The 24,035-nt window shown below is 41.9% G+C and overlaps 1 protein-coding gene across 1 annotated transcript; it reads left to right on the forward strand.

Annotated features, from left to right (window-relative positions):
* The first annotated feature begins 199 nt into the window (after positions 1–199).
* On the forward strand, positions 200–22,359 carry snx2 (sorting nexin 2). Its single transcript, XM_056418854.1, has 15 exons — positions 200–398; positions 3,633–3,729; positions 3,917–4,062; positions 4,168–4,234; positions 4,771–4,814; positions 5,045–5,186; positions 5,772–5,850; positions 7,080–7,155; positions 9,433–9,546; positions 10,225–10,318; positions 13,066–13,271; positions 13,970–14,113; positions 20,195–20,275; positions 20,522–20,593; positions 20,791–22,359. Exons 1-15 carry the CDS (start codon positions 300–302, stop codon positions 20,839–20,841), a joined length of 1,512 nt encoding a protein of 503 aa, XP_056274829.1. The 5' UTR covers positions 200–299; the 3' UTR covers positions 20,842–22,359.
* Positions 22,360–24,035: the final 1,676 nt, after the last annotated feature.

The following is a 24,035-nucleotide window of genomic DNA, read 5'->3' on the forward strand; positions in this document are numbered from 1 at the left end:
AATAAATCGATTAGGATGATCTTTAATTGATTTTAAAACGACAGTTCTCCTGAGGTCAAATTAGCGGTTTCAGGAAAACGTCTCCAAGTGAGACCTCTTCTCATTATTCATTCTCTCTGGCTCCGACCGGGACTCCTGTTAGTCACATGACAGGGCTGGGAAAACCTCCTGACTCCCGCCCCCCCCCCCACCCCCATCCTCCTCTCGCTCTGTCAGTAGGCTGTCCGTCGGTGTTCGTGTGCGTGTGTGTGTGCGTGCGTGTGTGTGCGTGTCAGCTAGCCCCGTCGTCACAATCAACCATGGCGGACACGGCACGCGACCCTCCGCCGGAGCTCTCCGACTTCCAGGAGGTACAGGACGGGGAGGACCTGTTCCCGGAGCCGAGCGCCACCCTGGAGGTGAGAGGAGGAGGAGGAGGAGGAGGTGAAGGAGGCGAAGGAGGCGAAGGAGGCCGGAGGGGAGCTGTGGCCGACAGGGCGTGATGCCTGACAGCCTGGGGGGAGCGGGGGGTGTTTTTGTGAATGGGGTCTCGGTGCGTCGCGTGCAGCCGCGTGCAGCCGCTTCACGGTCATTGCGAACCGGGCGCGCGACGACCCGGAGGAACAGTGGCCTTCGGGCACGACGGTGGCTGGCGAGGGTCACGGTTGCGCAGAGAGAAACGCAGAGCGAGGTGCGTCAGGTGACTGTCACACAGGTGTGGGTGATGCGTTCAAGGGTAATGGGGTGGGGGGGGGGACGAGAAAATGAAAGTGCAGATTGAAAGATTCTTCGTTTGTTAATAAAAACGACAAGAGAAACGGTATTACAAATAAATAATAACACCACAGGCTTCACGAGGGTTGCTGTTGTTGTTGTTGCTGCCTTTAGATTGTGCTGCCATTCATATTATTGTGTCCACTGTGGATGTTGCTGCTTTTGGTTCTAATTGTACTTTATTGACCGATAATTCTCAACGTTTCTGCTTCTTCTCAGATTTAGAAAAGTTATAAAACAGAAATTAGAGCTTTAAAGAATCAACTTATCGAAAAATCCACAAAATAATTATATCCATCCATTATCAATACCGCTTAATAGCTGCACGGTGGTGTAGTGGCTAGCACTGTTGCCTCACAGCAAGAGGGCCGTGGGTTCAATTCCCGGTCGAGGCGGTCCTTCTGTGTGGAGTTTGCATGTTCTCCCCGTGGCAGCGTGGGTTCCCTCCGGGTTCTCCGGCTTCCTCCCACAGTCCAAAGACATGCAGTCAGGTTAATTGATCTCTAAATTGCCCATAGGTGTGAATGTGAGAGTGAATGGTTGTCTGTCTCTATATGTGCCCTCGATGGACTGGCGGCCTGTCCAGGGTGTCCCCTGCCTTCGCCCAATGTCAGCTGGGATCGGCTCCAGTGCCCCCGCGACCCCCCCTAATAATTATATAGTTAATATAAAATAATCCTTCATTAGTCCCACATAAAACTAAATGCTGCCATCCTGTAAAAGGTAGCTCCATAAACCAGATGTTCATGTTCCCTGGGAGAGGAACCTCTTCCAGGAGGAATGTTCTGACTCCTGAAGATGGAGGAGGAACATTTAAATATCACATCTATTTATTAATGTATTATAAACATGTGAACCGGCCCTTTAAGACGTGAGCAGGCAGATGATTTAGAGGAGTGAGACCTCTGTTACTAAATAATATTTCAGATTATCAGTTGAGAGTTTCTTCAAAAACAAACTACACGCACACACACACACACTTTCTCTGTTTTCCTCATGTCAGCGATCTTTGAGTGTCACAACAGCTCTTCAATGACATGTGTGTGTGTGTGTGTGTGTGTGTGTGTCTTCATAACCAACACTCTGCTTCACTAGAACCAATAGACATTGTGTGACGGATGTTAAACACACACACAGACTGGCAGGAGTTTTTTTTAAGGTAGACTTGGGGTTAAGGTGAGTGTTGAATCACCTTTGACTCGTCATGTTTCCACCTTTAGTGGCTCAGTGTGTATCCAGTTTATTAGGTACACAGAGCTGATCCTAAATATTTTACTTTTTCTTTGTTATAGTAACTTTAGTTTATGTTGGTTGTTTACAAAGTCACATGATCAGAGAAACATCCACGATGATCACATGACCCACTGGAGATAAGTGAGTGTGTGTCTTTGTGTGTGTCAGCAGTTTCCTTTGTCGTGTCCTTGTGTTCCCTTTGCACACAGCTGTAACTCTTTAGCTGACGAGCAGATAACTAGCAGCTGACTAGCAGCTAACTATCAGATAACTAGCAGCTGACTAGCAGCTAACTATCAGATAACTAGCAGCTGACTAACAGCTAACGAGTAGATAACTAGCATATAACTAGCAGCTAGCACATTCAGGCTTGCGGTGAGAAGTTCATAGTTGTGTCTGACCTGGACCTGTACGATAGGTTGTTGTGTGTTTGTGTGTGTTTGTGTGTGTGTGTGTGTGTGTGAGTGTGTGTGTTTGCTGAGTAAGGACTCAGGAAGCTCCTCTATATCCTCACTCGTTTCCTCCCTCCTCCGTTTCTCTCCGCTCAGCTAAATTCCGTCTTCTTCTTCTTTAGATGTTTGTGCTTCTCTTTGTTACCACGGTAACCCTGATCAAAAACTACCTGTTTCTGAAGTATCTCAAAACAAATTAACATCTTCAGAAGTGTCATCAGTGGACGCTCAACCACTCCACAAACGGCCTCTACTCAAATAAAATGCACAATAAATTAGATTAAATGTGATTAAATGAGATTTAAATATGATTAAATGAGATTAAAGGAGATTTAAATATGATTAAAATAGATTACATTAGATTAAATGTGATTTAAATGTCATTTAAATGTTATTAATTGAGATTAAATGTGATTATAACAGCAACTGCTGTTAAATTATATTTATAATTGTAATATTTAATTCTATAATTTAATCTATGAATATAATGATGTTCATTTAAAGTCTTTCAGGAGTCTAAAAGACCTCAGACCTGTGACTGAAACACAAGAGACTAGAACACAAGATTCAAGCTGTGTGTGTGTGTGTGTGTGTGTGTGTGTCTGTGTGTGTGTGTGTGTGTGTGTGTGTGTGTGTGTGATAAAGTTGCGACACCCCCCTCATGTGATTCAGTGGATCTGCAGAGAGGTTTTTAAGTAGATTAATCTAGTTGTTCTGCAGCGCTAGAGGCCGGTCCTCTGGGTCTGCTGCCTTGCTGAAGGGCACGGCGGCGGCCCAAGCGGCTGCAGGAGATGAAGGACCGAGGACCGGTTCTGTGGTTCTGGAGTTGAAGAGAGGAAGAACTTTACAAAGCGGTCGAGCAGGAATGAACTTTACCCTGAACTGCCCAACGTGATACGGATTGACCTTTTTTACTTTTTCAAAATGTTTACATTCATTTATTTATGTCAGAAAATAAATATAATTTGTAAAAGATAAATAAAAAAAAAGTAATCTTAAAATATATATATTTCTTTTAATCTTCAAATGTTTTAAATCTTTACATTTTGTGACATTTAATGTAAATTTATATATTGTGCCCTTAGTTTATTTTATTTAATTTTAATTGCAATGATAATGGTCAATGAGCTATAAACAATGTCCTCTTTGTGTGTGTCTGTGTGTGTGTGTGTGTGTGTGTGTGTGTGTGTATAGTCAGGACCAGCCAGTCTTCCAGCTGACAACAGCACCAACTCAAATGGATCCAAACAGGATTCACTATTTGATGATGACCCAGAAGATCTGTTTGCAGGTACACACACACACACACACACACACACACACACACACACACACACACACACACATGGTTGACTGTCTATATTGTAGCTGCTAGAAGGACCATCGTAAAGATGGGACTCCTATGATTCTGTCTGATACACAAAGTGATCTATCTACCTCTCTCTCTCTCTCTCCCTCTCTCTCTCTCCCTCTCCCAGAGGCCACAGAGGAGGTGTCCCTGGACAGTCCAGAGAGAGACGTCCTGCTCTCCGATGGTCCGTCTCCGGCCATCACCCCCATCACGCCGCCCTGCTCCCTCATCACGCCTCATATGGACATGTTCACACACTCCTCCTTCGACGAGGTGACCACACACACCTATGCACATGCACACGCACACTCACTGAATAAAGTAGTATTTGATGTACTTCTCCTCAACTGGAGACTGAAGTGTGTTTGTTTCGTGCAGATTGAAGAAGAGGAGGGAGGAGACTCCTTCGACATGAACATCTCAGTGTCTGACCCGGAGAAAGTGGGTGAGTTCACACTGTGTAGTCCAGGGTCACATGAGAATACTACAGAACACTACAGAATATCCTAGAGTACTCTATAATACCCTAGAACACTCTATAATTCTACAGAACACTACAGAATACCATAGAACACTCTATAATACAACATAATACTACAGAATACTTTAGGATACCCTAGAATACTCAATAATACCCTATTATACTCTATGTTACCCTAGAATACTCTATTATAACATAGAACCCTCTATAATACCCTAGAACTCTCTATGATACTCTATAACACTCTATAATACTCTATAATACCTTAGAACTCTCTATAATACTCTATATGACTCTATACTACTTTATAACGCTCTATAATAATCTATATTCCTACAGACTGCTCTTTAACAATTTCTCTTAACCGTCTCTTTCTTTAAATATATACAAATATACTTCAAATAAAAAAAAATTCTGCCAGAAAACACAGAAAGTAACCAGTTCGCCCAGTTTGATACCTGAGATGTGTGTGTGTGTGTGTGTGTGTGTGTGTGTTCCAGGTGATGGGATGCATGCCTACATGGCCTACAAAGTGTCCATCAAGGTGAGGAAACCTTCCTGTTGTGTTTGAGACCATAAATAATGTAGCCAGTCAGAGCGGCGGCCATCTTTAAGTGTTGCCAGGTAAATAAGAAGTGAGCGCTGGTCACTGATTGGTCTATACTGATGTCCATTCATTCAACATGAGATCTACAGCTGCTGCATGATCTCGCTTTATCTCCTCATGTCTCTCTTCATGTCTCTCCTCCTCCTCCTCCTCCTCCTCCTCCTCAGACCTCCATGTCTCTGTTCAGGACCCATGAGTTCTCGGTGAAGAGGCGTTTCAGTGACTTTCTGGGCCTCCACAGTAAACTGGCCTCTAAGTACCTCCACATGGGCTACATCGTCCCCCCCGCTCCGGAGAAGAGCATTGTGGGTAAGCAACGCCACCGCCTCACACACAAGCTCAACTCCCTCATCAACTGCTGACCAAACTGAGGCCCGGGGAATCTGTTTGGGTCGACTTTCAAAGGGTCTCAAATAAAACATAAATATTAATTTATTAAAAAACACATACATATTATATATATATATAACATATATATATATTATTATAATATATATATGTAATAAATGATATTTTCAGCAGCTTTATTATATATCTATATAATATATAGATATATATTATAATATATATATTATAATATATATGTATATATAGATATATATTATAATAATAATAAAATAAAAAATATCTTATATATATATATATATTATAATATATATATAGTTTATAATATATATAGATATGTATTATAATAATATACGTTATATATATTTTATAATAATATATATATAATATATATATATAATATATATATATATTATAAAATATATGTATAAATACATATATTTTATAATAACTATAATAACTCTGAATGTTCAATGGGACATGTTCTACAAACTAAATAAGATCTACTCCTTCAAAATAAAAGCCCTAAAACCTGACCTCTCTCTTTAGGGATGACCAAGGTGAAGGTGGGGAAGGAGGACCAGTCCTCCAACGAGTTTTTGGAGAAGAGGAGGTCGGCTCTGGAGAGGTGCACGCTCTTTAATGTGTTAGGTCAGAATGAGGTGCATTCAGGGACATCGCAGGAACTTCATGTTTTAAACAGTAAGATAGGAGGAGGAGGAGAATAGGACTGATTTATACTCTGTGTGTGTGTGTGTGTGTGTGTGTCTCTCTGTGTGTATGTGTGTGTCTGTGTTTGTGTGTGTGTTTATTTATTTATATATATATATATGTATTAATGTGCTTGTTGTGTTAAAGATCAACCTGGTCAGAACTTTACAGGCCGAAAGGTTAAACCACAAATATTAGATACATCATTATCACTGTGTGTGTGTGTGTGTGTGTGTGTGTGTGTGTGTGTGTGTGTGTGTGTGTGTGTGTGTGTGTGTGTGTGTGTGTGTGTGTGTGTGTGTGTGTGTGTGTGTGTGTGTGTGTGTGTGTGTGTGTGTGTGTGTGTGTGTGTGTGTGTGTGTGTGTGTGTGTGTGTGTGTGTGTGAGTGATACCGAGGAGGTGGGCAGGGCTGGCATTCTGTTGGCCTTTCCTGGCGGTGTTTGATTGACAGGAAGGTCAGCCAGTGACAGCTGATGGAGCTCAGAGCTGCAGAACTCTACACTGATGGACACACACAAACACACTTACTATTATTATTTTATAATAATATTTTTTACGAATTTATTTTTTATGTTTTCTATTTTTGTAACACAATTCGACCAAAAGATAATACGGTATTATTATTTATAATTTATATTAATATTGTTATTATTATTACTAACATTTTATTATCATAATTACTTACATTAATTATTATACATTTCTTTCTTATTATTAACATTATTTTCAACACTATTATTACTAATAATTATTATTAGTACAAACACTATTATTAATAACAATTATTATTATTATTAACATTATTATTACTAAATTGTATTCTTATTATTAAACTTATTATCAACACTATTATTACTAACAATTGTTATTATAAACATTATTATTACTAACATTTATTATTACTAATAATACTATTATTATTATTATTAATAATATTATTTTCATATAACTTGAGGGATGTTTCATATATAACTTTTAAAAAATATAACCTAATTTAAATATTTGCTCAAAACATCTGCATCCCTCTAGTTTTATGAAATAATATTAATAATAATACAATGATTAAGTTCACACACAGCTGAGAACTTCTAATTTTTATTATGAACAACAACAACAACAAGCCTCTCCCCCTGCTGTCCCCTCAGGTACCTGATGAGGACCGTGCAGCACCCCACCTTACTGAAGGACCCCGACGTGCTGCAGTTCCTGGAGAGCTCCGAGGTAAAAGAGCTATGTTTGCCTTAAGACCCTGAACGCATCTCATCAGATGTTTAAAAAAATGTGCATCGTCAGTTCCCCGAAGGTGAGGCCAAGAGGTCAGGAGGTCCTGGATTCCTCTGGGGACCACTGTCCTCTGAGATGTTCTACATGTGAAGATGTCTCACTCGGGTCCAGAAAAAACCCCACCTGACTTTTCTTCTTCTTCGAGCTCTAAAAACTGCCTCTGGCTTTAAGGCCGGCGTTGTTTCCTGTTTCCTCGCTTTATTGTCCACTCTGACTAAATCCCCTCGAACATTTGGGTCTCCTCCTTCTCCTCCGCCTCCTGGCCTAACGTTGGCGTCTCCGGGCTCAGAACAAATGGTTCTGTGTCACAGATTTAACAGATGAATCACTCGGACGCTTGACCGAGCGTGTCGGTCCGGCCTAATGAAACACAACCCCTCCCCCCGGGGGACCGGGCCGCCCCGTTAAATGAGATTGGAGCAGGAGCAGGAGGAGGAGGAGGAGGGTGAAAGTAAACTTTTCCAAAATGAAGAGAAATGAGCCCGTTTCAGACGTCTCTCGTTTTCAGCGGTTTGTTTGTTTTTCCCTCGACACATAAAGCTGACGCATTAAATGTGATTGGAGCTAAAAATGTGGGACACATACCAATCAGGGGGGGCAGGGGAGGAGGAGGAGGAGGAGGACAGATGTGATTGAATTCAAGAGATTGAGCAGAAAAGAGAAAGAAACGAGAAAATGGATTAAATAGATTATAAATGTTCTCTAATAATTTATTATATAATATATATTAAGATCAGTATTGGGAGTAACGCGTTACTTTGTAATTACAGTAACGCGTTACTTTGTAACGCGTTACTGTAATTCCACTACTTTTAGCGGTAACGAGCATGTAACGAAGTATTTTTTTAACTCAACTAACGCAGTTACAATTACTGAAATGTAAATGAGTTCGTTACTCACGTTCCTCTCTTTTGTGAAAAATGAACACTTGCAGACAAGAAGACAAGCTAGGCCTACTTTAGCTGCTTCTGATCTGACATCGCAGGACCTTGGTGGCGCAATGATATTGTAACGTCTCGGACGTTATGGCACTGATGACACGGAGACGGGACGACGTTATTAATCCTCACTTTATTGGGCATCCACCAACACTGTGTGTTTACATGATGCGGATTTACATGTTACAGACAGCGTGCTCCTCTCAGCTCAGCAGCTCGAACGTCAACAACAACAACGGTTCCCGTCAACCAACCTTAACTCCCGTTTTCCGGCAGGTTAACCCCGCCTCCCCTCTACTCTGCCAATCACAGGCACGCCCCCTCGACCAGCATGCACGGTGCCACACTGTGATTGACAGCCACTTCACAGGGTCGCTACAATAAACACCAATCGAATCAATCAATGAGCATTAAACCACATCATGGCCGACAGTGCGGATAGAATGAGCTTTCTCTCCTGGAAATATGGACATTACTTTTCGCTCGTCGAAATTAAAGACAAAAATGTAGTGGTGAGTTGTAAATTATGTGCAGGTGCAAAGACCCTATCCACATCTAAGAGACAGTTATTTTGTATAAAGTTAAGTATTAAAAGGGACTTTTGTACTACTGCTTGATTTGAAGGCCTGTTGCCCTGTTGATTGCAATAAATAGGTCTACAAAATATGTTTATTGTTTATTGTTCATTACATTAAAAAAGCAGACATAAAAGTAACTTAAAAGTTACTTTCCCTAGTAACTAATTACTTTTGATATACAGTAACGAGTAAAGTAATTAAATTACTTTTAAAAGAAGTAACTAGTAACTGTAACTAATTACTAATTTTCAGTAACTTTCCCAACACTGATTAAGATATATATGTAATATATTAAAATATAATCTATAAATATATTATCAATAGTATAATTTAATATATAAAATATATACATATATTATATAATATATCATATAATTTATTATTATATAGAGTATATATAGTATAGAATAATACATTATATAATACACGTATATATAATATAATTTATCATAAAATATAATAATATATTATGTTATACATATAATATACATTATATAATATATATTATTAAATTATATATCTTATATAATAAGAATTTCTCATATAATATAATAATATATATTATTATATATAACAATATAAATGTAAACGTTAGACCTGAAAGATAAAAGGTCAATAATAATAAACAAGGTCTAAACGAGGAAGTTTCCCTCTAAAGCTCTGATCCTGTTTGTTTGTTTGTTGTTGTTGTTGTTTAGCTGCCGCGGGCCGTCAGCACTCAGGCTCTGAGCAGCGCTGGAATCCTCCGGATGGTCAACAAGGCGGCGGAGGCCGTCAACAAGATGACCATCAAGATGAACGAGTCAGATGCTGTGAGAGGAGAAGGAGGGGGGAGAGAAGGAGGAAGAGGACATGAGGAGAGAAGGGAATGAAAGGAAAAGTGAAGGAATGAATAAGAAAAGGAAATAAGTGTGTGAAGAAGATGGGAAGGAAATACAAAAGGAAGGAAGAAAGCACAAAGGAGGAGAAAGACAGTAGACTTGAATGGAAGGACTTCAGGAAGCAGGAGGGAGGAAGCCATGAGGACAATCACGAGGGACCAGGAAGGCATAAGGAAGCAGGAGGGAGGAAGGCAGAAGGACATAAGGAAGCAGGAGGGAGGAAGGCAGAAAGGACATAAGAAAGCAGGACGGAGGAAGGCAGAAAGGACATAAGGAAGCAGGAGGGAGGAAGGTAGAAAAAACATAAGGAAGCAGGAGGGAGGAAGGCAGAAAAAACATAAGGAAGCAGGAGGGAGGAAGGCATAAAAGACAAGGAAGCAAGAGGTCGGAAGGCAGAAAGGACATAAGGAAGCAGGAGGGAGGAAGGCAGAAAAGACATAAGGAAGCAGGAGGAAGGAAGACATGAAGACACTCATGAGGGAGCAGGATGGCAGAAGGACATAAGGAAGCAGGAGGGAGGAAGGCAGAAGGTCATGAGGAAGCAGGAGGGAGGGAGCCATAAGGACTCTCCTGAGAGAGTAGGAGGCCTGATGTCCCCTTGTGTTTCAGTGGTTCGAGGAGAAGCAGCAGCACTTTGAGAACCTGGACGTCCAGCTGAGGAAACTTCACGCCAGCGTGGAGTCCCTGGTCTGCCACAGGAGAGGTGAGCCAGAACCAGGACCGGGTCCAGCTCCAGGTCCAGGACTTAAGGGGGTCTGTGTCCACAAGGGGTGCCAGAATCAACACTACATTGAAGTTAAACTTTTAAGTACAATAACAAAAGTGAAAAAGTATCAAAAACTAAAAGTACCGATACTCGTTATATACGTTTGAGTGTTTATTACTAATTATAACTAGTTTATATTTTAAACTAATCAAAAGTATAAATCATTATATTATTAATTGATGCATTCACGTGTTCTTTATTTAATTTAAAATGTCTAATTTAACCTCTTTATTAATGTGAATGTGAGTAATATGGTGCTAGATGCACTACCACTTGTGTCCACGGGGGGCGCCAGAATCAACAATACATTGTAGTCGCTTTTAAGTACCGTAAGAAAAGTTAAAAAGTATCAAAAAGTAGAGGTATTCCAGTTATATACGTTTTATTATTTGATTACTAATTACAACTAGTTAATATTTTATTACATTAAAGTTCCTTTTTTTCCGTAACTTTAAAGAACCAAAAGTATAAATAATGATATTACTAATTAATGCATTTAGGTGTTCTTTATTTAATTTTAAATATATAATTTAACCTCTTATAATACATCAGGTTTCTTACACATTTTGACCAATGGATTTCCAGGACTATTCCAGGACTTTAAACCAAATTTCCATGACCAAACTGAAATCTCGGTTTCTACATGAAACAGTGAGAACATTTAGTATTTAAACAATGTGAATTCCAACGCATACAGTATAAATTAAATTAAACAAATGACCAGCGAACTTTCCAGTGAAAAAAAATTTGCGCCGCCAGTAAGAGAGCGGATGCCGGCTTATATTTTGAGCGTCTTTCTTTCTAAAACATATTTATTATTTCAAACTCGGCGTGAATGAACATGTGAATATAACACGATTTCCATGACTTTTCCAAAACTTTTGTGATTTAAGTTTTTTCCATGACTTTTCCAGGCCTGGAAATGACCATTTTAAAATTCCATGACTTTTCCAGGTTTTCCATGACCGTACGAACCCTGCAAGTATTTTGTTATATTAATATGAGAGTGAGGCAGTGGCGGGCAGTGCGTTTTCTACCGAGGCCTTCAATGCCGTCTTACTACAGCTGAACAACCTAATGTAAGATATTAGTTCACCAGTGTTCCGGTCCGGGGCTTTTATTGTGAAGGAGCACATGAAGCGCAACACCTACAAATACATACCCGCAGAGTGCAGATACATAAACACGCGCATGACGGGATGCTGCTCCATTAACGGACAAAGCTTGTAGTCCACACCACCGTAATAAACACCATGACAAGAACACATTTACAAGAACCAGCCACATTTATATATAACAAAACATGACAAAACAAAACATGACAAAACAATCAGACAGAACTGTGGCACTAAAACGCCTCACACTCAATATAACCAGAAACAACATATAACTAGAACGGGCACTTGGTAGAGCGCATACCTTCGCATATCACAAGATTGGGCATTGAATTATGAACATTTTGGCATTAGTTGCATGCCAATTGGGAAAAAATTGACCGTGAAGATTTTAACCTTTTCATGACTTTGACCCGATCGATCCCAAAATCTAATCAAATGGTCCCCGGATAATAACCAATCATCCCACCAAATTTCATGCGATTCAGTTTAATACTTTTAGTGTTATGCGAGTAACACGCATACAAATAAATAAATAAATACACGGCGATCAAAACATAACCTTCCGCATTTTCAATGCGAAGGTAATAAAAACCACAGAGACAAATGAACACAACAAGCAGCTCACTCACCAACTCCCTTCACTTCAAGTTAAAGTCCATCCTCCTCTCTTTGCCAACACACAACTCAATGAAGCTAGCTCGCTGTGGTGCGGCCGTATGTTATAATTTCCTTCTTTTCCTGAAACGTCCTCCTTGAGAAAGGCTTCGAGATTAAATCCGCCACCAAGTCCGCTTCTCCTCCGTCCGCCATTAAAAGTTAAAAGCAAAAAACTTAAACTGTGGTGACTTCTTAACTTCTTGACCACCGCTAATCTATCTCCTTCTCCTCTCCGTTGAACTGCATGCGGGCCCACTAACCAATCACAGTGCAGGTTACTCTGACGTACTTTCATGGGCTTCCAGAAGGACCTCAAACAATACACCCAGTATGTCAAACTAGCGATATGATTGGTTGAAGAGTATGTCAATCACCGATAAGGCCTCCATGTACTTCAAGCAGGCTGTGCTTGGCCTGTGTGAAGGCCTGAGATGAGCTGCTCTCCTTCCATCGGGAGCTTTTATCCAATCAGATGTCACCGTAGAGGTGACATCCCGTTTAAATAAATTGGACTGGAAGCAGCGCTGCCGGATGGAATCACAACAACAGAGGAAGACAATAGTGCAATAAGAAAATATGAATTAAGAAAATATTTTTTTTAAACATTTTTAAATTATAAAATAGCTTTAACTGTGTAATTATGTTTAGGCCTTCATAGAAGGCTTAGAAGGCCCTGACGGCCCGCCACTGGAGTGAGGTAATATTCTAGAGGCAGTAGCTTCTCCGACCACGGGGGGCTCTGGTTGGAGGCGGCAGAGCCCCCTGTGGTCAAAGGAGGTACTGCCGCTAGAATATTAATCACGTTCACATTAATAAATAGGTTAAATCACGCCAGTACCGCCTCTGACCTCAGGGGGCTCTTTACATGTTGTGTCACACCCGTCATGGCTGCCCCCCCCCCACGCCCAGAGCTGTCGGTGAACACAGCGCTGTTCGCTAAGTCGGCGGCCATGTTGGGGAACAGCGAGGACCACACGGCTCTGTCCCGGGCCCTGTCCCAGCTGGCCGAGGTGGAGGAGAAGATGGACCAGCTGCACCAAGACCAGGCCCACGCCGACTTCTACTGCTTCTCCGAGCTGCTGGGGGACTACGTCCGCCTGCTCACCGCCGTCAAGGTACGGGGATTGGGTTCGGATGGGCTCTGTTGGCTTTTGATGGGATCTGTTGGGTTCTGTTAAGCTAAGTTGGGCTCTGTTGGGTTCTCTCTGTTGCGTTCTTTTGGGTTCTGTTGATTTCTGTTGCGCTCTGTTGGTATCTGTGGGGTTTTGGTTGGTTCTGTCTGTAGGGTTCTGTTGGGTTCTGTTGGGATTTATTGAGCTCCGTTGACCCAGGACCAGCTTCAGACACAGCCAGGTCCAATGGACCTTATGATACTCCTGGGAGGAAGTAGAGTTAGTAATGTGTGATGAAGAGATGAAAATTCATTCATAAGGAGAGAGAGAGAAAAGGAGATAGGTGCTCAGTGTATCCTAAACATCCCCCAGCAGCTATAAGCCTATAGCAGCATCTCAAGGGGCTGGACCAGGTGAACCGGATTCAGCCCTCACTATAAGCTCTGTCAAGTATACTATCAGCTAATACAGGAGCCAAGTGATCTATCCTCTTAGTTTTGATAAGTCCTTTATCAGCACTAAGGTCTAACAAGACCAGTATAGCGATGAGACGGGTAGACGGGGTCGTAGAGACAGGTAGACGTGGTTGAAGGCAATTGGTCAAGGTTGATGGAGAAAAGCATCCATATATACACCAGGGCATACAGCTGTTTCTCTATCTTTGATGTTTTTCTCTGATTTTTAAGTGTGTGTGTGTGCAGTGTGTGTTTGACCACAGGATGAAGACCTGGCAGAAGTGGCAGGACGGTCAGATTCATCTGCAGAAGAAACGAGAAGCTGAAGCGAAACTTCAGTTCAACAACAAGCCGGAGAAGTTACAGCAGGCCAAGGAGGACATGAGAGAGGTGAGACAGGTGGGGGAGACATGAGAGAGGTGAGACAGGTGAGACGGGTGGAGGTGGGGGGGGTGAGACATGAGAGAGGTGAGACAGGTGGGGTGGGGGGGGTGAGACATGAGAGAGGTGAGACAGGTGAGACGGGTGGAGGTGAGACAGAAGGACATGAGAGAGGTGAGACAGATGGAGGTGAGACAGAAGGACATGAGAGAGGTGAGACGGGTGGAGGTGAGACAGAAGGACATGAGAGAGGTGAGACGGGTGGAGGTGAGACACGAGGACATGAGAGAGGCGAGACGGGTGGAGGTGAGACAGAAGGACATGAGAGAGGTGAGACGGGTGGAGGTGATACAGAAGGACATGAGAGAGGTGAGACGGGTGGAGGTGAGACAGAAGGACATGAGAGAGGTTAGACGGGTGGAGGTGAGACACAAGGACATGAGAGAGGTGAGATGGGTGGAGGTGAGACAGAAGGACATGAGAGAGGTGAGACGGGTGGAGGTGAGACAGAAGGACATGAGAGAGGTGAGACGGGTGGAGGTGAGACACGAGGACATGAGAGAGGTGAGACGGGTGGAGGTGAGACACAAGGACATGAGAGAGGCGAGACAGGTGGAGGTGAGACAGAAGGACATGAGAGAGGTGAGACGGGTGGAGGTGAGACAGAAGGACATGAGAGAGGTGAGACGGGTGGAGGTGAGACAGAAGGACATGAGAGAGGTGAGACGGGTGGAGGTGAGACACGAGGACATGAGAGAGGTGAGACGGGTGGAGGTGAGACACGAGGACATGAGAGAGGCGAGACGGGTGGAGGTGAGACACGAGGACATGAGAGAGGTGAGACGGGTGGAGGTGAGACAGAAGGACATGAGAGAGGTGAGACGGGTGGAGGTGAGACAGAAGGACATGAGAGAGGTGAGACGGGTGGAGGTGAGACAGAAGGACATGAGAGAGGTGAGACGGGTGGAGGTGAGACAAGGACATGAGAGGTGAGACGGGTGGAGGTGAGACACGAGGACATGAGAGAGGTGAGACGGGTGGAGGTGAGACACGAGGACATGAGAGAGGTGAGACGGGTGGAGGTGAGACACCACATGAGAGAGGCGAGACGGGTGGAGGTGAGACACGAGGACATGAGAGAGGTGAGACGGGTGGAGGTGAGACAGAAGGACATGAGAGAGGTGAGACGGGTGGAGGTGAGACACGAGGACATGAGAGAGGTGAGACGGGTGGAGGTGAGACACGAGGACATGAGAGAGGCGAGACGGGTGGAGGTGAGACAGAAGGACATGAGAGAGGTGAGACGGGTGGAGGTGAGACAGAAGGACATGAGAGAGGTGAGACGGGTGGAGGTGAGACACAAGGACATGAGAGAGGTGAGACGGGTGGAGGTGAGACAGAAGGACATGAGAGAGGTGAGACGGGTGGAGGTGAGACACGAGGACATGAGAGAGGTGAGATGGGTGGAGGTGAGACACGAGGACATGAGAGAGGTGAGACGGGTGGAGGTGAGACACAAGGACATGAGAGAGGTGAGACGGGTGGAGGTGAGACAGAAGGACATGAGAGAGGTGAGACGGGTGGAGGTGAGACACGAGGACATGAGAGAGGTGAGACGGGTGGAGGTGAGACACGAGGACATGAGAGAGGCGAGACGGGTGGAGGTGAGACACGAGGACATGAGAGAGGTGAGATGGGTGGAGGTGAGACAGAAGGACATGAGAGAGGTGAGACGGGTGGAGGTGAGACACGAGGACATGAGAGAGGTGAGACGGGTGGAGGTGAGACAGAAGGACATGAGAGAGGTGAGACGGGTGGAGGTGAGACACGAGGACATGAGAGAGGCGAGACGGGTGGAGGTGAGACACGAGGACATGAGAGAGGCGAGACGGGTGGAGGTGAGACAGAAGGACATGAGAGAGGTGAGACGGGTGGAGGTGAGACACGAGGACATGAGAGAGGCGAGACGGGTGGAGGTGAGACACGAGGACATGAGAGAGGTGAGACGGGTGGAGGTGAGACACGAGGACATGAGAGAGGTGAGACGGGTGGAGGTGAGACAGAAGGACATGAGAGAGGTGAGACGGGTGGAGGTGAGACACGAGGACATGAGAGAGGTGAGACGGGTGGAGGTGAGACAGAAGGACATGAGAGAGGTGAGACGGGTGGAGGTGAGACACGAGGACATGAGAGAGGTGAGATGGGTGGAGGTGAGACAGAAGGACATGAGAGAGGTGAGACGGGTGGAGGTGAGACACGAGGACATGAGAGAGGTGAGACGGGTGGAGGTGAGACAGAAGGACATGAGAGAGGTGAGGCGGGTGGAGGTGAGACACGAGGACATGAGAGAGGCGAGACGGGTGGAGGTGAGACACGAGGACATGAGAGAGGCGAGACGGGTGGAGGTGAGACAGAAGGACATGAGAGAGGTGAGACGGGTGGAGGTGAGACACGAGGACATGAGAGAGGCGAGACGGGTGGAGGTGAGACACGAGGACATGAGAGAGGTGAGACGGGTGGAGGTGAGACAGAAGGACATGAGAGAGGTGAGACGGGTGAAGGTGAGACAGAAGGACATGAGAGAGGTGAGACGGGTGAAGGTGAGACACGAGGACATGATAGAGGTGAGACGGGTGGAGGTGAGACAGACAGACGGGTTGGACTCTCTTCCCTCTCAAGGCTGTCGGTGTGTCAAGGCGGAGTAAACAAGCGCTCCTCACCGGCTCAGTCATGTGAAAACCTTTATTTTTCATTTGATATATATATATATATCAATGTATATATACACACACACATCTTGTATTTATATATATATATATTCAAATATTTATAGATACATATTTATCTATTCATATAAATTTATATAAATATTTATACATATATAAATCTTGTTTTCTCAGTCAGACTTGTGGACGAACCAGGGAACAGAAAAGTAGTTTGATACAGCGTCTGTTGGAGCTGTCACCACACAAATACATCCTGTCAACACACACACACACACACACACACTGGCATCGTTGGGGGTCTGGTATTAGAGCGGAGCAGCTGTCAGAAGTGGGGTTTTTGGGGGGGAAAAGGCTGAGTTTTAGTGTGTGTCTGTGTGTATGTACAGGACTGTCTCAGAAAATTAGAATATTGTGATGAAGTTCTTTATTTTCTGTAATGCAATTTAAAAAACAAAAATGTCATGCATTCTGGATTCATTACAAATCAACTGAAATATTGCAAGCCTTTTATTCTGATTTATTGCTGATTATGGCTTACAGCTTAAGAAAACTCAAATATCCTATCTCTAAATATTAGAATATCATGAAAAAGTATACTAGTAGGGTATTAAACAAATCACTTGAATTGTCTAACTCGAAACACCTGCAAGGGTTTCCTGAGCCTTGACAAACACTCAGCTGTTATAAATTTTTTTTTTACTTGGTCTGAGGAAATATTAAAATTTTATGAGATAGGATTTTAGAGTTTTCTTAAGCTGTAAGCCATAATCAGCAATATTAAAAGAATAAAAGGCTTGCAATATTTCAGTTGATTTGTAATGAATCCAGAATGCATGACATTTTTGTTTTTTTAATTGCATTACAGAAAATAAAGAACTTTATCACAATATTCTAATTTTCTGAGACAGTCCTGTATGTGAGAGGGGGGGGGGGGGGAGGGGCTGTCAGTAGAGTTACAACCAACACTTATTTGTTCCTCCGCCTGTCAGTCGGTTTCGGTTCACGCTTTGACAACAAACAGCAGAAAACACACAACAACATAAATAAAGAGTTTTACTTCACGCTGTAAACCTGCTGCTGGAGGCACGGTGGAGTCTGTCCTCCTCCGTCAGTCCGTCCTTCTCCGTCAGCTACGCCTGAACTCAGACGGGTCTTTATTTATATCTGTAGGACGTCATTCATGCAAATAAACAAGGGATTAGAAATTATAAAGAAATGTTGCGTCTTAAATCTGCAGTTTTTTAAGTTTCCTTCAGAATAAAAGTGATCCAGTGATGTAGGAGCTGATGTAGAAGAAATTAAAAAACAAACAACAAGAACAACACTAGATGAACAGGAAGGTTTTAGTTGAGGGTATTTTTGCTTCTGCAACATTCATCAAATTATTTAAGTATTAGTATTATTTACTGACATTTAACAATTAAGTGCATTTTCTTAAAAAACACAACATCATACATTTATAATTTGTCAGTTGTTTAAAAAGATTATTTTACTGCCCAAATTATGGAATGATGTAATAGTTAATAAATGCGTTTGTTGTGTATACAAATGACTAAAAGAGCCCAAATATGTCCAATGGAATAAACAATAATACGATTTGCAGCTAAAATGAGTAAATTAACTTTATTAATGATGTAAACACATTTAAAAAGAACAGAAACGGTCTGCAGCTCTGAGAGTTATTGAACTACACTGCCCCCTGTGGACCGCAAGCAGGAACAACACCCAGAGTTGTTGAGCTTTTATTCTGAAGGTTCTTCTTGCACAAGATTGAATTATTCAATCAGAACAGGGTAAAAAAAAAATCTGGGTATTTTAGGAAATAACTTTTAGTAAATTGTTAAAAGGACAACAGTAATATATTCTTCAGACCTTGTGGAGCAGAACAAATGTAATTATTACCATAATGATCCTGATGGAAGAGAGAATACTCTTTCAGATCATTACGGAGACATATATACATTAATAATTATACATGTCAGAGAATGACTTCAAGACAATATAATACAAAAAAACACAAAACAACTACAAATAGATACAAAACAACCACAAAGAGAGATAAAACAACTACAAAAAGACATAAAACGACTACAAAAAGACACAAAACAACTACAAAAAAATACAAAACAACCACAAAGAGATACAAAAAAACCACAAAGACAAAACACAACTACAAAGAGACAAAAAACAACTACAAAGAGATACAAAAGAACTACAAAGACACAAAACAACTACAAAGACAAAACACAACTACAAAGACACAAAACAACTACAAAGAGATACAAAAGAACTACAAAGACACAAAAGAAATACAAAGAGATACAAAACAAACAACTCAACTCAAACTGCTCTGCAGGAGTTAAAATAATCCGATAAATGTTGTCTGGTCACATGACTCTGGTCAAAAGGTTTTCAGCGTGTTCTCCAGGTGTTATAGTCTTCTATTTATAATATATTATATATAATACTATACTCTATATATAATATATACTATACTCTATATATACTATACTATATATAATGTATACTATACTCTCTATATAATATACTATATATAATATATACTATTATAGAGCACCTTCTGTTCTGTTGGTTTATTTTGGTTTTCACTGTTTTCACTTTTTTTTTTCCTCTTTAAATTTTGTTGCATTTTTCCTGCCATGCTTTCCTGCAACCAGGAGATAGAGGAGGTAGGACCTGTCTGTCTGTCTGCCTGTCTGTCTGTTTCTGTCTGTCTCTCTGCCTGTCTGTCTCTCTCTCTTTCCTCGCTGCTCTTTTACATTTTCATATTCGTTGCTACCGTTTATTTGAACATTTTCCTGATGACATCCTCTTGTTGGGTTGTTTATTTATTTGTTGCATCTCAGTCAGTCACATGACATTTATTTTTATGGTTTTGTTCACGTTTCCTCTTAACTAAACAAACTCTTGAGACTTTGTTCGTTCTTCATTAACCAGATAATTAAACCTCTTTGTTGTGTTAGTTTAGTCAACAACAACAACAACCAATTTAAATAACAAACAACATCTAAACTACGACTGAGATACATGGTTAAATTTATAGACAGAAAACATTAGGATTAAATCATCATTCTGCAGATTACGACAACAGATAACAACAACAACAACATCAACATTTTAAAGTCAATAAACAAACTGAGAAGCTTTTGTTTTGTTGAACGTATTTATTTAAATTCGTACAGCAGGATCTACAGGATTCTTTTTTTAAATTACATTTTAACAGTTACAATCTGCTCAGTTGGCATCTTTGTAACAGTTATAATTATTATTATAATAATAATAATAAAAACATGTCAACATGTAAACATGTAAACACTCAGTTTTCTGCTTGTTCTGGTTTCAGATGGAGGGAAAAGTCCAACAGGGAGAACGAGACTTTGAACTCATCTCCAAAACCATACGCAGAGAAGTCAGCCGGTTTGAGGTGAGGACGAGGAGGATGAACGAGTGAATGAAGGAAGTAATTAAGGAACGAGTGAATGAATAAACTAATAAATGAACGAATGAATAAGTAAATTAACGAATGAATGAGTAAATGAACTTGTGAATGAGTAAATGAATGAGTAAATGAACAAGTGAATGAGTAAATGAACTAGTGAGTGAATGAGTGAATGTTTCATCTGTTGATGCTGAGGTCGTTCATAAATGTCAACGTTTCTTTTCCCAACAGAAAGAACGAGTGAAGGACTTTAAAAGCATCATCCTCAAATACCTGGAGTCTCTGGTCCTGACCCAGCAGAAGGTACCGAGATAATTATTATATCATTATTACATCCTAGTAAACAGATTAACTTATGAATAACACAATAATACAAAATGTAATAATAAACATTAAAACAGTGTTTCACAAAATGGTTCAATATCAAATTTTGTTACATCAATGAAATAATTAAATTAAATAAACAATCAAATAATAATTCCCCTCTTTTGCTTCCACAGCTGATAAAATACTGGGACGCCTTCTTGCCCGAGGCCAAGGCCATCTCGTAGAGACCCACAGACTGTCCTGACTACATTACCTACAATGCACCGCTCCTCCTGTTTACGGCGACTTTTCGGCAGTTAAGACAAGAGAATCGTTTGAAATTAAAGTTGTCTTTACTTTGTCTGATGCAACTAGGAATGTGAGGCAATCTGATTGGACATTGTCTTGCTGCAGTGAGCTCTGGGTAATGTAGTCCTGAACCTTTACACGTTGTTTCCCACCAGAACAAAGCCGATTTATTTTGTGTTTTGAAACCAAAAAATCATTTAATAAGCTTGTGAATCTGATCCGGAGTCAGCGATGAAGGACTGTCTTGTACTTCCTGTCCCGCCCCCTCACTTCCTCCTTTTCTCGCGTCTCAAAGAGACTTATTTCCGTTGCTGTATGATCGCAAGTGAAGGCAACGTGAGAGGGGGAGGAGTCTCACCTCGGGTCAGGTTTATATTTACTTTGAGTTCAATAATCTATAATCAGAAATGTTCCGGGTCAAAACCAGAGGAGATGTTCTTCATGATTTATCAGCAGTGTTACCGGGCAGATTACGTCGGGACGTTTCAGTTTGAAAAGAACGTGAAACTATTTTCTATTTTGTCTTTTAACTAGTAAAATGTTGTAAAACCTCTTTAAAACCGTCACTCGGAAACAATACAACCCTTCAAATTACAGTGTCGTTATACATGTGTATGTATATATATATATAGAATTATATATATATATATAGAAATATATATATTTCTATATATATAAATTTAAATAAATGTATATATTTAAAAATACGTATATATTTATCTTTATATATGTATAAATATTTATATATTTTAATAGATATTTATATATATATATAAATATATATATAACTTGGTTTTCAAGAAATTTTATTTGTTTCATCAAATAAAAAATAGTTTCTCCCTATCAAACATTTCAGTCTGCAGTTCACGTTTGAGCCACAAGAGGGAGCCTTAAAGTTCGTACTATCAACTTTTACAACAATTAATCTGATATGAAAGCCCAGCGTACGATTTATTATCAGAGATATGATCTCTTCTAAGTGGGTTGTATGTTTTGAGTTGATAGCTTGGGGAACAAATGTTCTCCACTGTCAGAATAAGATGTTTTAATACTTCATAACTGCAGCGTAGGCCCTCGGCGTGTTTCCTCCTCGTCTCCGTTTCCCCTCCAAGAAGAAAAGACTTTGATGGTTATTTTATTTTGAAAAGGGGAGAAATTAAGAAAAGAAAACCCGACCGTTAGCATCTAAGTTAGCGAGCATTTCTCCCCCTGCTGGTCGGTGTGAGCGCTACAGTCAGAAATATAGAATGTGTTCTTGTTTTTTAACGCACACTTCCTGATGACAACATCATTTATTGTTCATCTCTTTATTGACGCAGCATTGATGGCTACCGTTTGTATTCCGTGTCATTCCACATTTCTTTGTTGAACGATGTGCGATGGTTCAATATTTTCAGTTGATTCTTCTTTTCCTGCAGAGCATAACTTTAATTACAATAAAGGAATGCATCTCACTGGCTTTTTATTATATTATTAAAAGTTAATCTTAAGCATTCGTATTTTACAAGCATAGGCTTCTATACAACCAGCGGAGTCGCCCCCTGGTGGTCAGGAGAGAGAATGCAGCTTTAATACATGAAACATAGACTTCTATACAACCAGAGGAGTCGCCCGGTTCATTTACTGAAGGCATCGTCAACACAAGAGATAGTGTGAGGCCGCCCCCTGCTGGAGGTGGTGCATTTTTATTTAAAGCTACAGCCCCCCACCCTCCTCCATCAGGGTGTGAATAAACCTCCTTCGCCTCCTCCTGTCTCCTCCAACAGGAGTAATGGTGCCTCCACCTCCCCCGCTTCACCTCCACCTCTGAAACATCCACTTTGACTCCACAATAAAGCATCTGCATCCCCCCAACCACTCCACAATAATGGAGATGTATTTTTTATTCACCCCCCGCGTTGCTCTCCATCTTGCTTCAGAATAATGTCTCCCCCCGCCCCCCCGCCCCTCGGGGTAATGTTGGTGCATCTATTACCTCCACTGTCTCCGACCTCCTTTTTAAAAACATTTCTCTAATGTTCTTCTCTTTCTCCTCGTTCCTCCGGAGGGGAAGAGGTGGGAGGAGGAGACGGGAGAGAACGGTGTTGTTGCCCCCCCCCCCTCTTGTTTATCATTTCTGGTCCTCATACACTGACCTCAGTTGATCAACTCCAGGACGCCTGATAACACAATATAACGGCCAGTTGTACTGTAATTATTTCTGTGCTGTCAGACCCCCCCCCCATCCCCTCTCCCCCCACCCCCTACCCCATGCTGATTCAAATCTGAGGGGAAACTAAAAAGACTAGCAGGAAGGAAGGAAGGAAGGAAAGAGGGAAGGAAGGAACGACGCCAAAGACAAATATCAGCCGACACGCCTGAAATTGGACCAGTTTGTCATAAACAGGGCCGACACAGACACACACACACAGGCACACACATACGCACGCACACACACACACACACATTTAATTCTAACTTTACCGGATACTCCACGGGGTCCTGACGCATCGTTTATTGAATTACACAAACAAACAAAATTCAACCCAAATCGGTGTCAAACCCTTGAGAGTTCACATGAGAAACACAAAATAAATATTGTTTCCAGATGTGAGAGAGAAAAGCAGAACGAGAGAAACACGGAGAGGAAATAAAACGTCAATAAGACGGCGAGTGATGTTCAGGACCAACGACGGAGGCGTGAACAGCGGCGTCTACTTCCTGTCACTGTGCACAAAACATGATGTCATGATTCATGTTTATTGTCTTCAGTCTTTGTCACATTGTGTTCATGAAGTTCGTTGAAAAGAAGTTTTTTAACACGCTGATGTTTTGTCCATTCCAGATCAACGTGTTTGAGTTTTTTACATCAGACCATCTGAGACGCCGGTCCTCCTCAGACATCTGAGTTCTCTTCCTTGTCACCTCGTGGTCACCTCGTGGTCACGTCCTGGTCACTTCCTGGTCACGTCCTGGTCACCTCGTGGTCACGTCCTGGTCACGTCCTGGTCACCTCGTGTTCACGTCCTGGTCACTTCCTGGTCACGTCCTGGTCACCTCGTGGTCACGTCCTGGTCACTTCCTGGTCACCTTGTGGTCACGTCCTGGTCACCTCGTGGTCACGTCCTGGTCACCTCGTGGTCACCTCGTG

Source organism: Pseudoliparis swirei, chromosome 7 (assembly GCF_029220125.1).
Source record: "Pseudoliparis swirei isolate HS2019 ecotype Mariana Trench chromosome 7, NWPU_hadal_v1, whole genome shotgun sequence".
Taxonomy (NCBI): domain Eukaryota; kingdom Metazoa; phylum Chordata; class Actinopteri; order Perciformes; family Liparidae; genus Pseudoliparis; species Pseudoliparis swirei.

Coding starts and splice junctions, on each gene's coding strand:
- snx2 (XM_056418854.1), top strand. CDS start 300: ATGGCGGACACGGCACGCGACCCTCCGCCGGAGCTCTCCGACTTCCAG. Junction 3,730..3,916: donor CCCAGAAGATCTGTTTGCAG/GTACACACACAC, acceptor TCCCTCTCCCAG/AGGCCACAGAGGAGGTGTCC. Junction 20,594..20,790: donor TGGTCCTGACCCAGCAGAAG/GTACCGAGATAA, acceptor TTGCTTCCACAG/CTGATAAAATACTGGGACGC.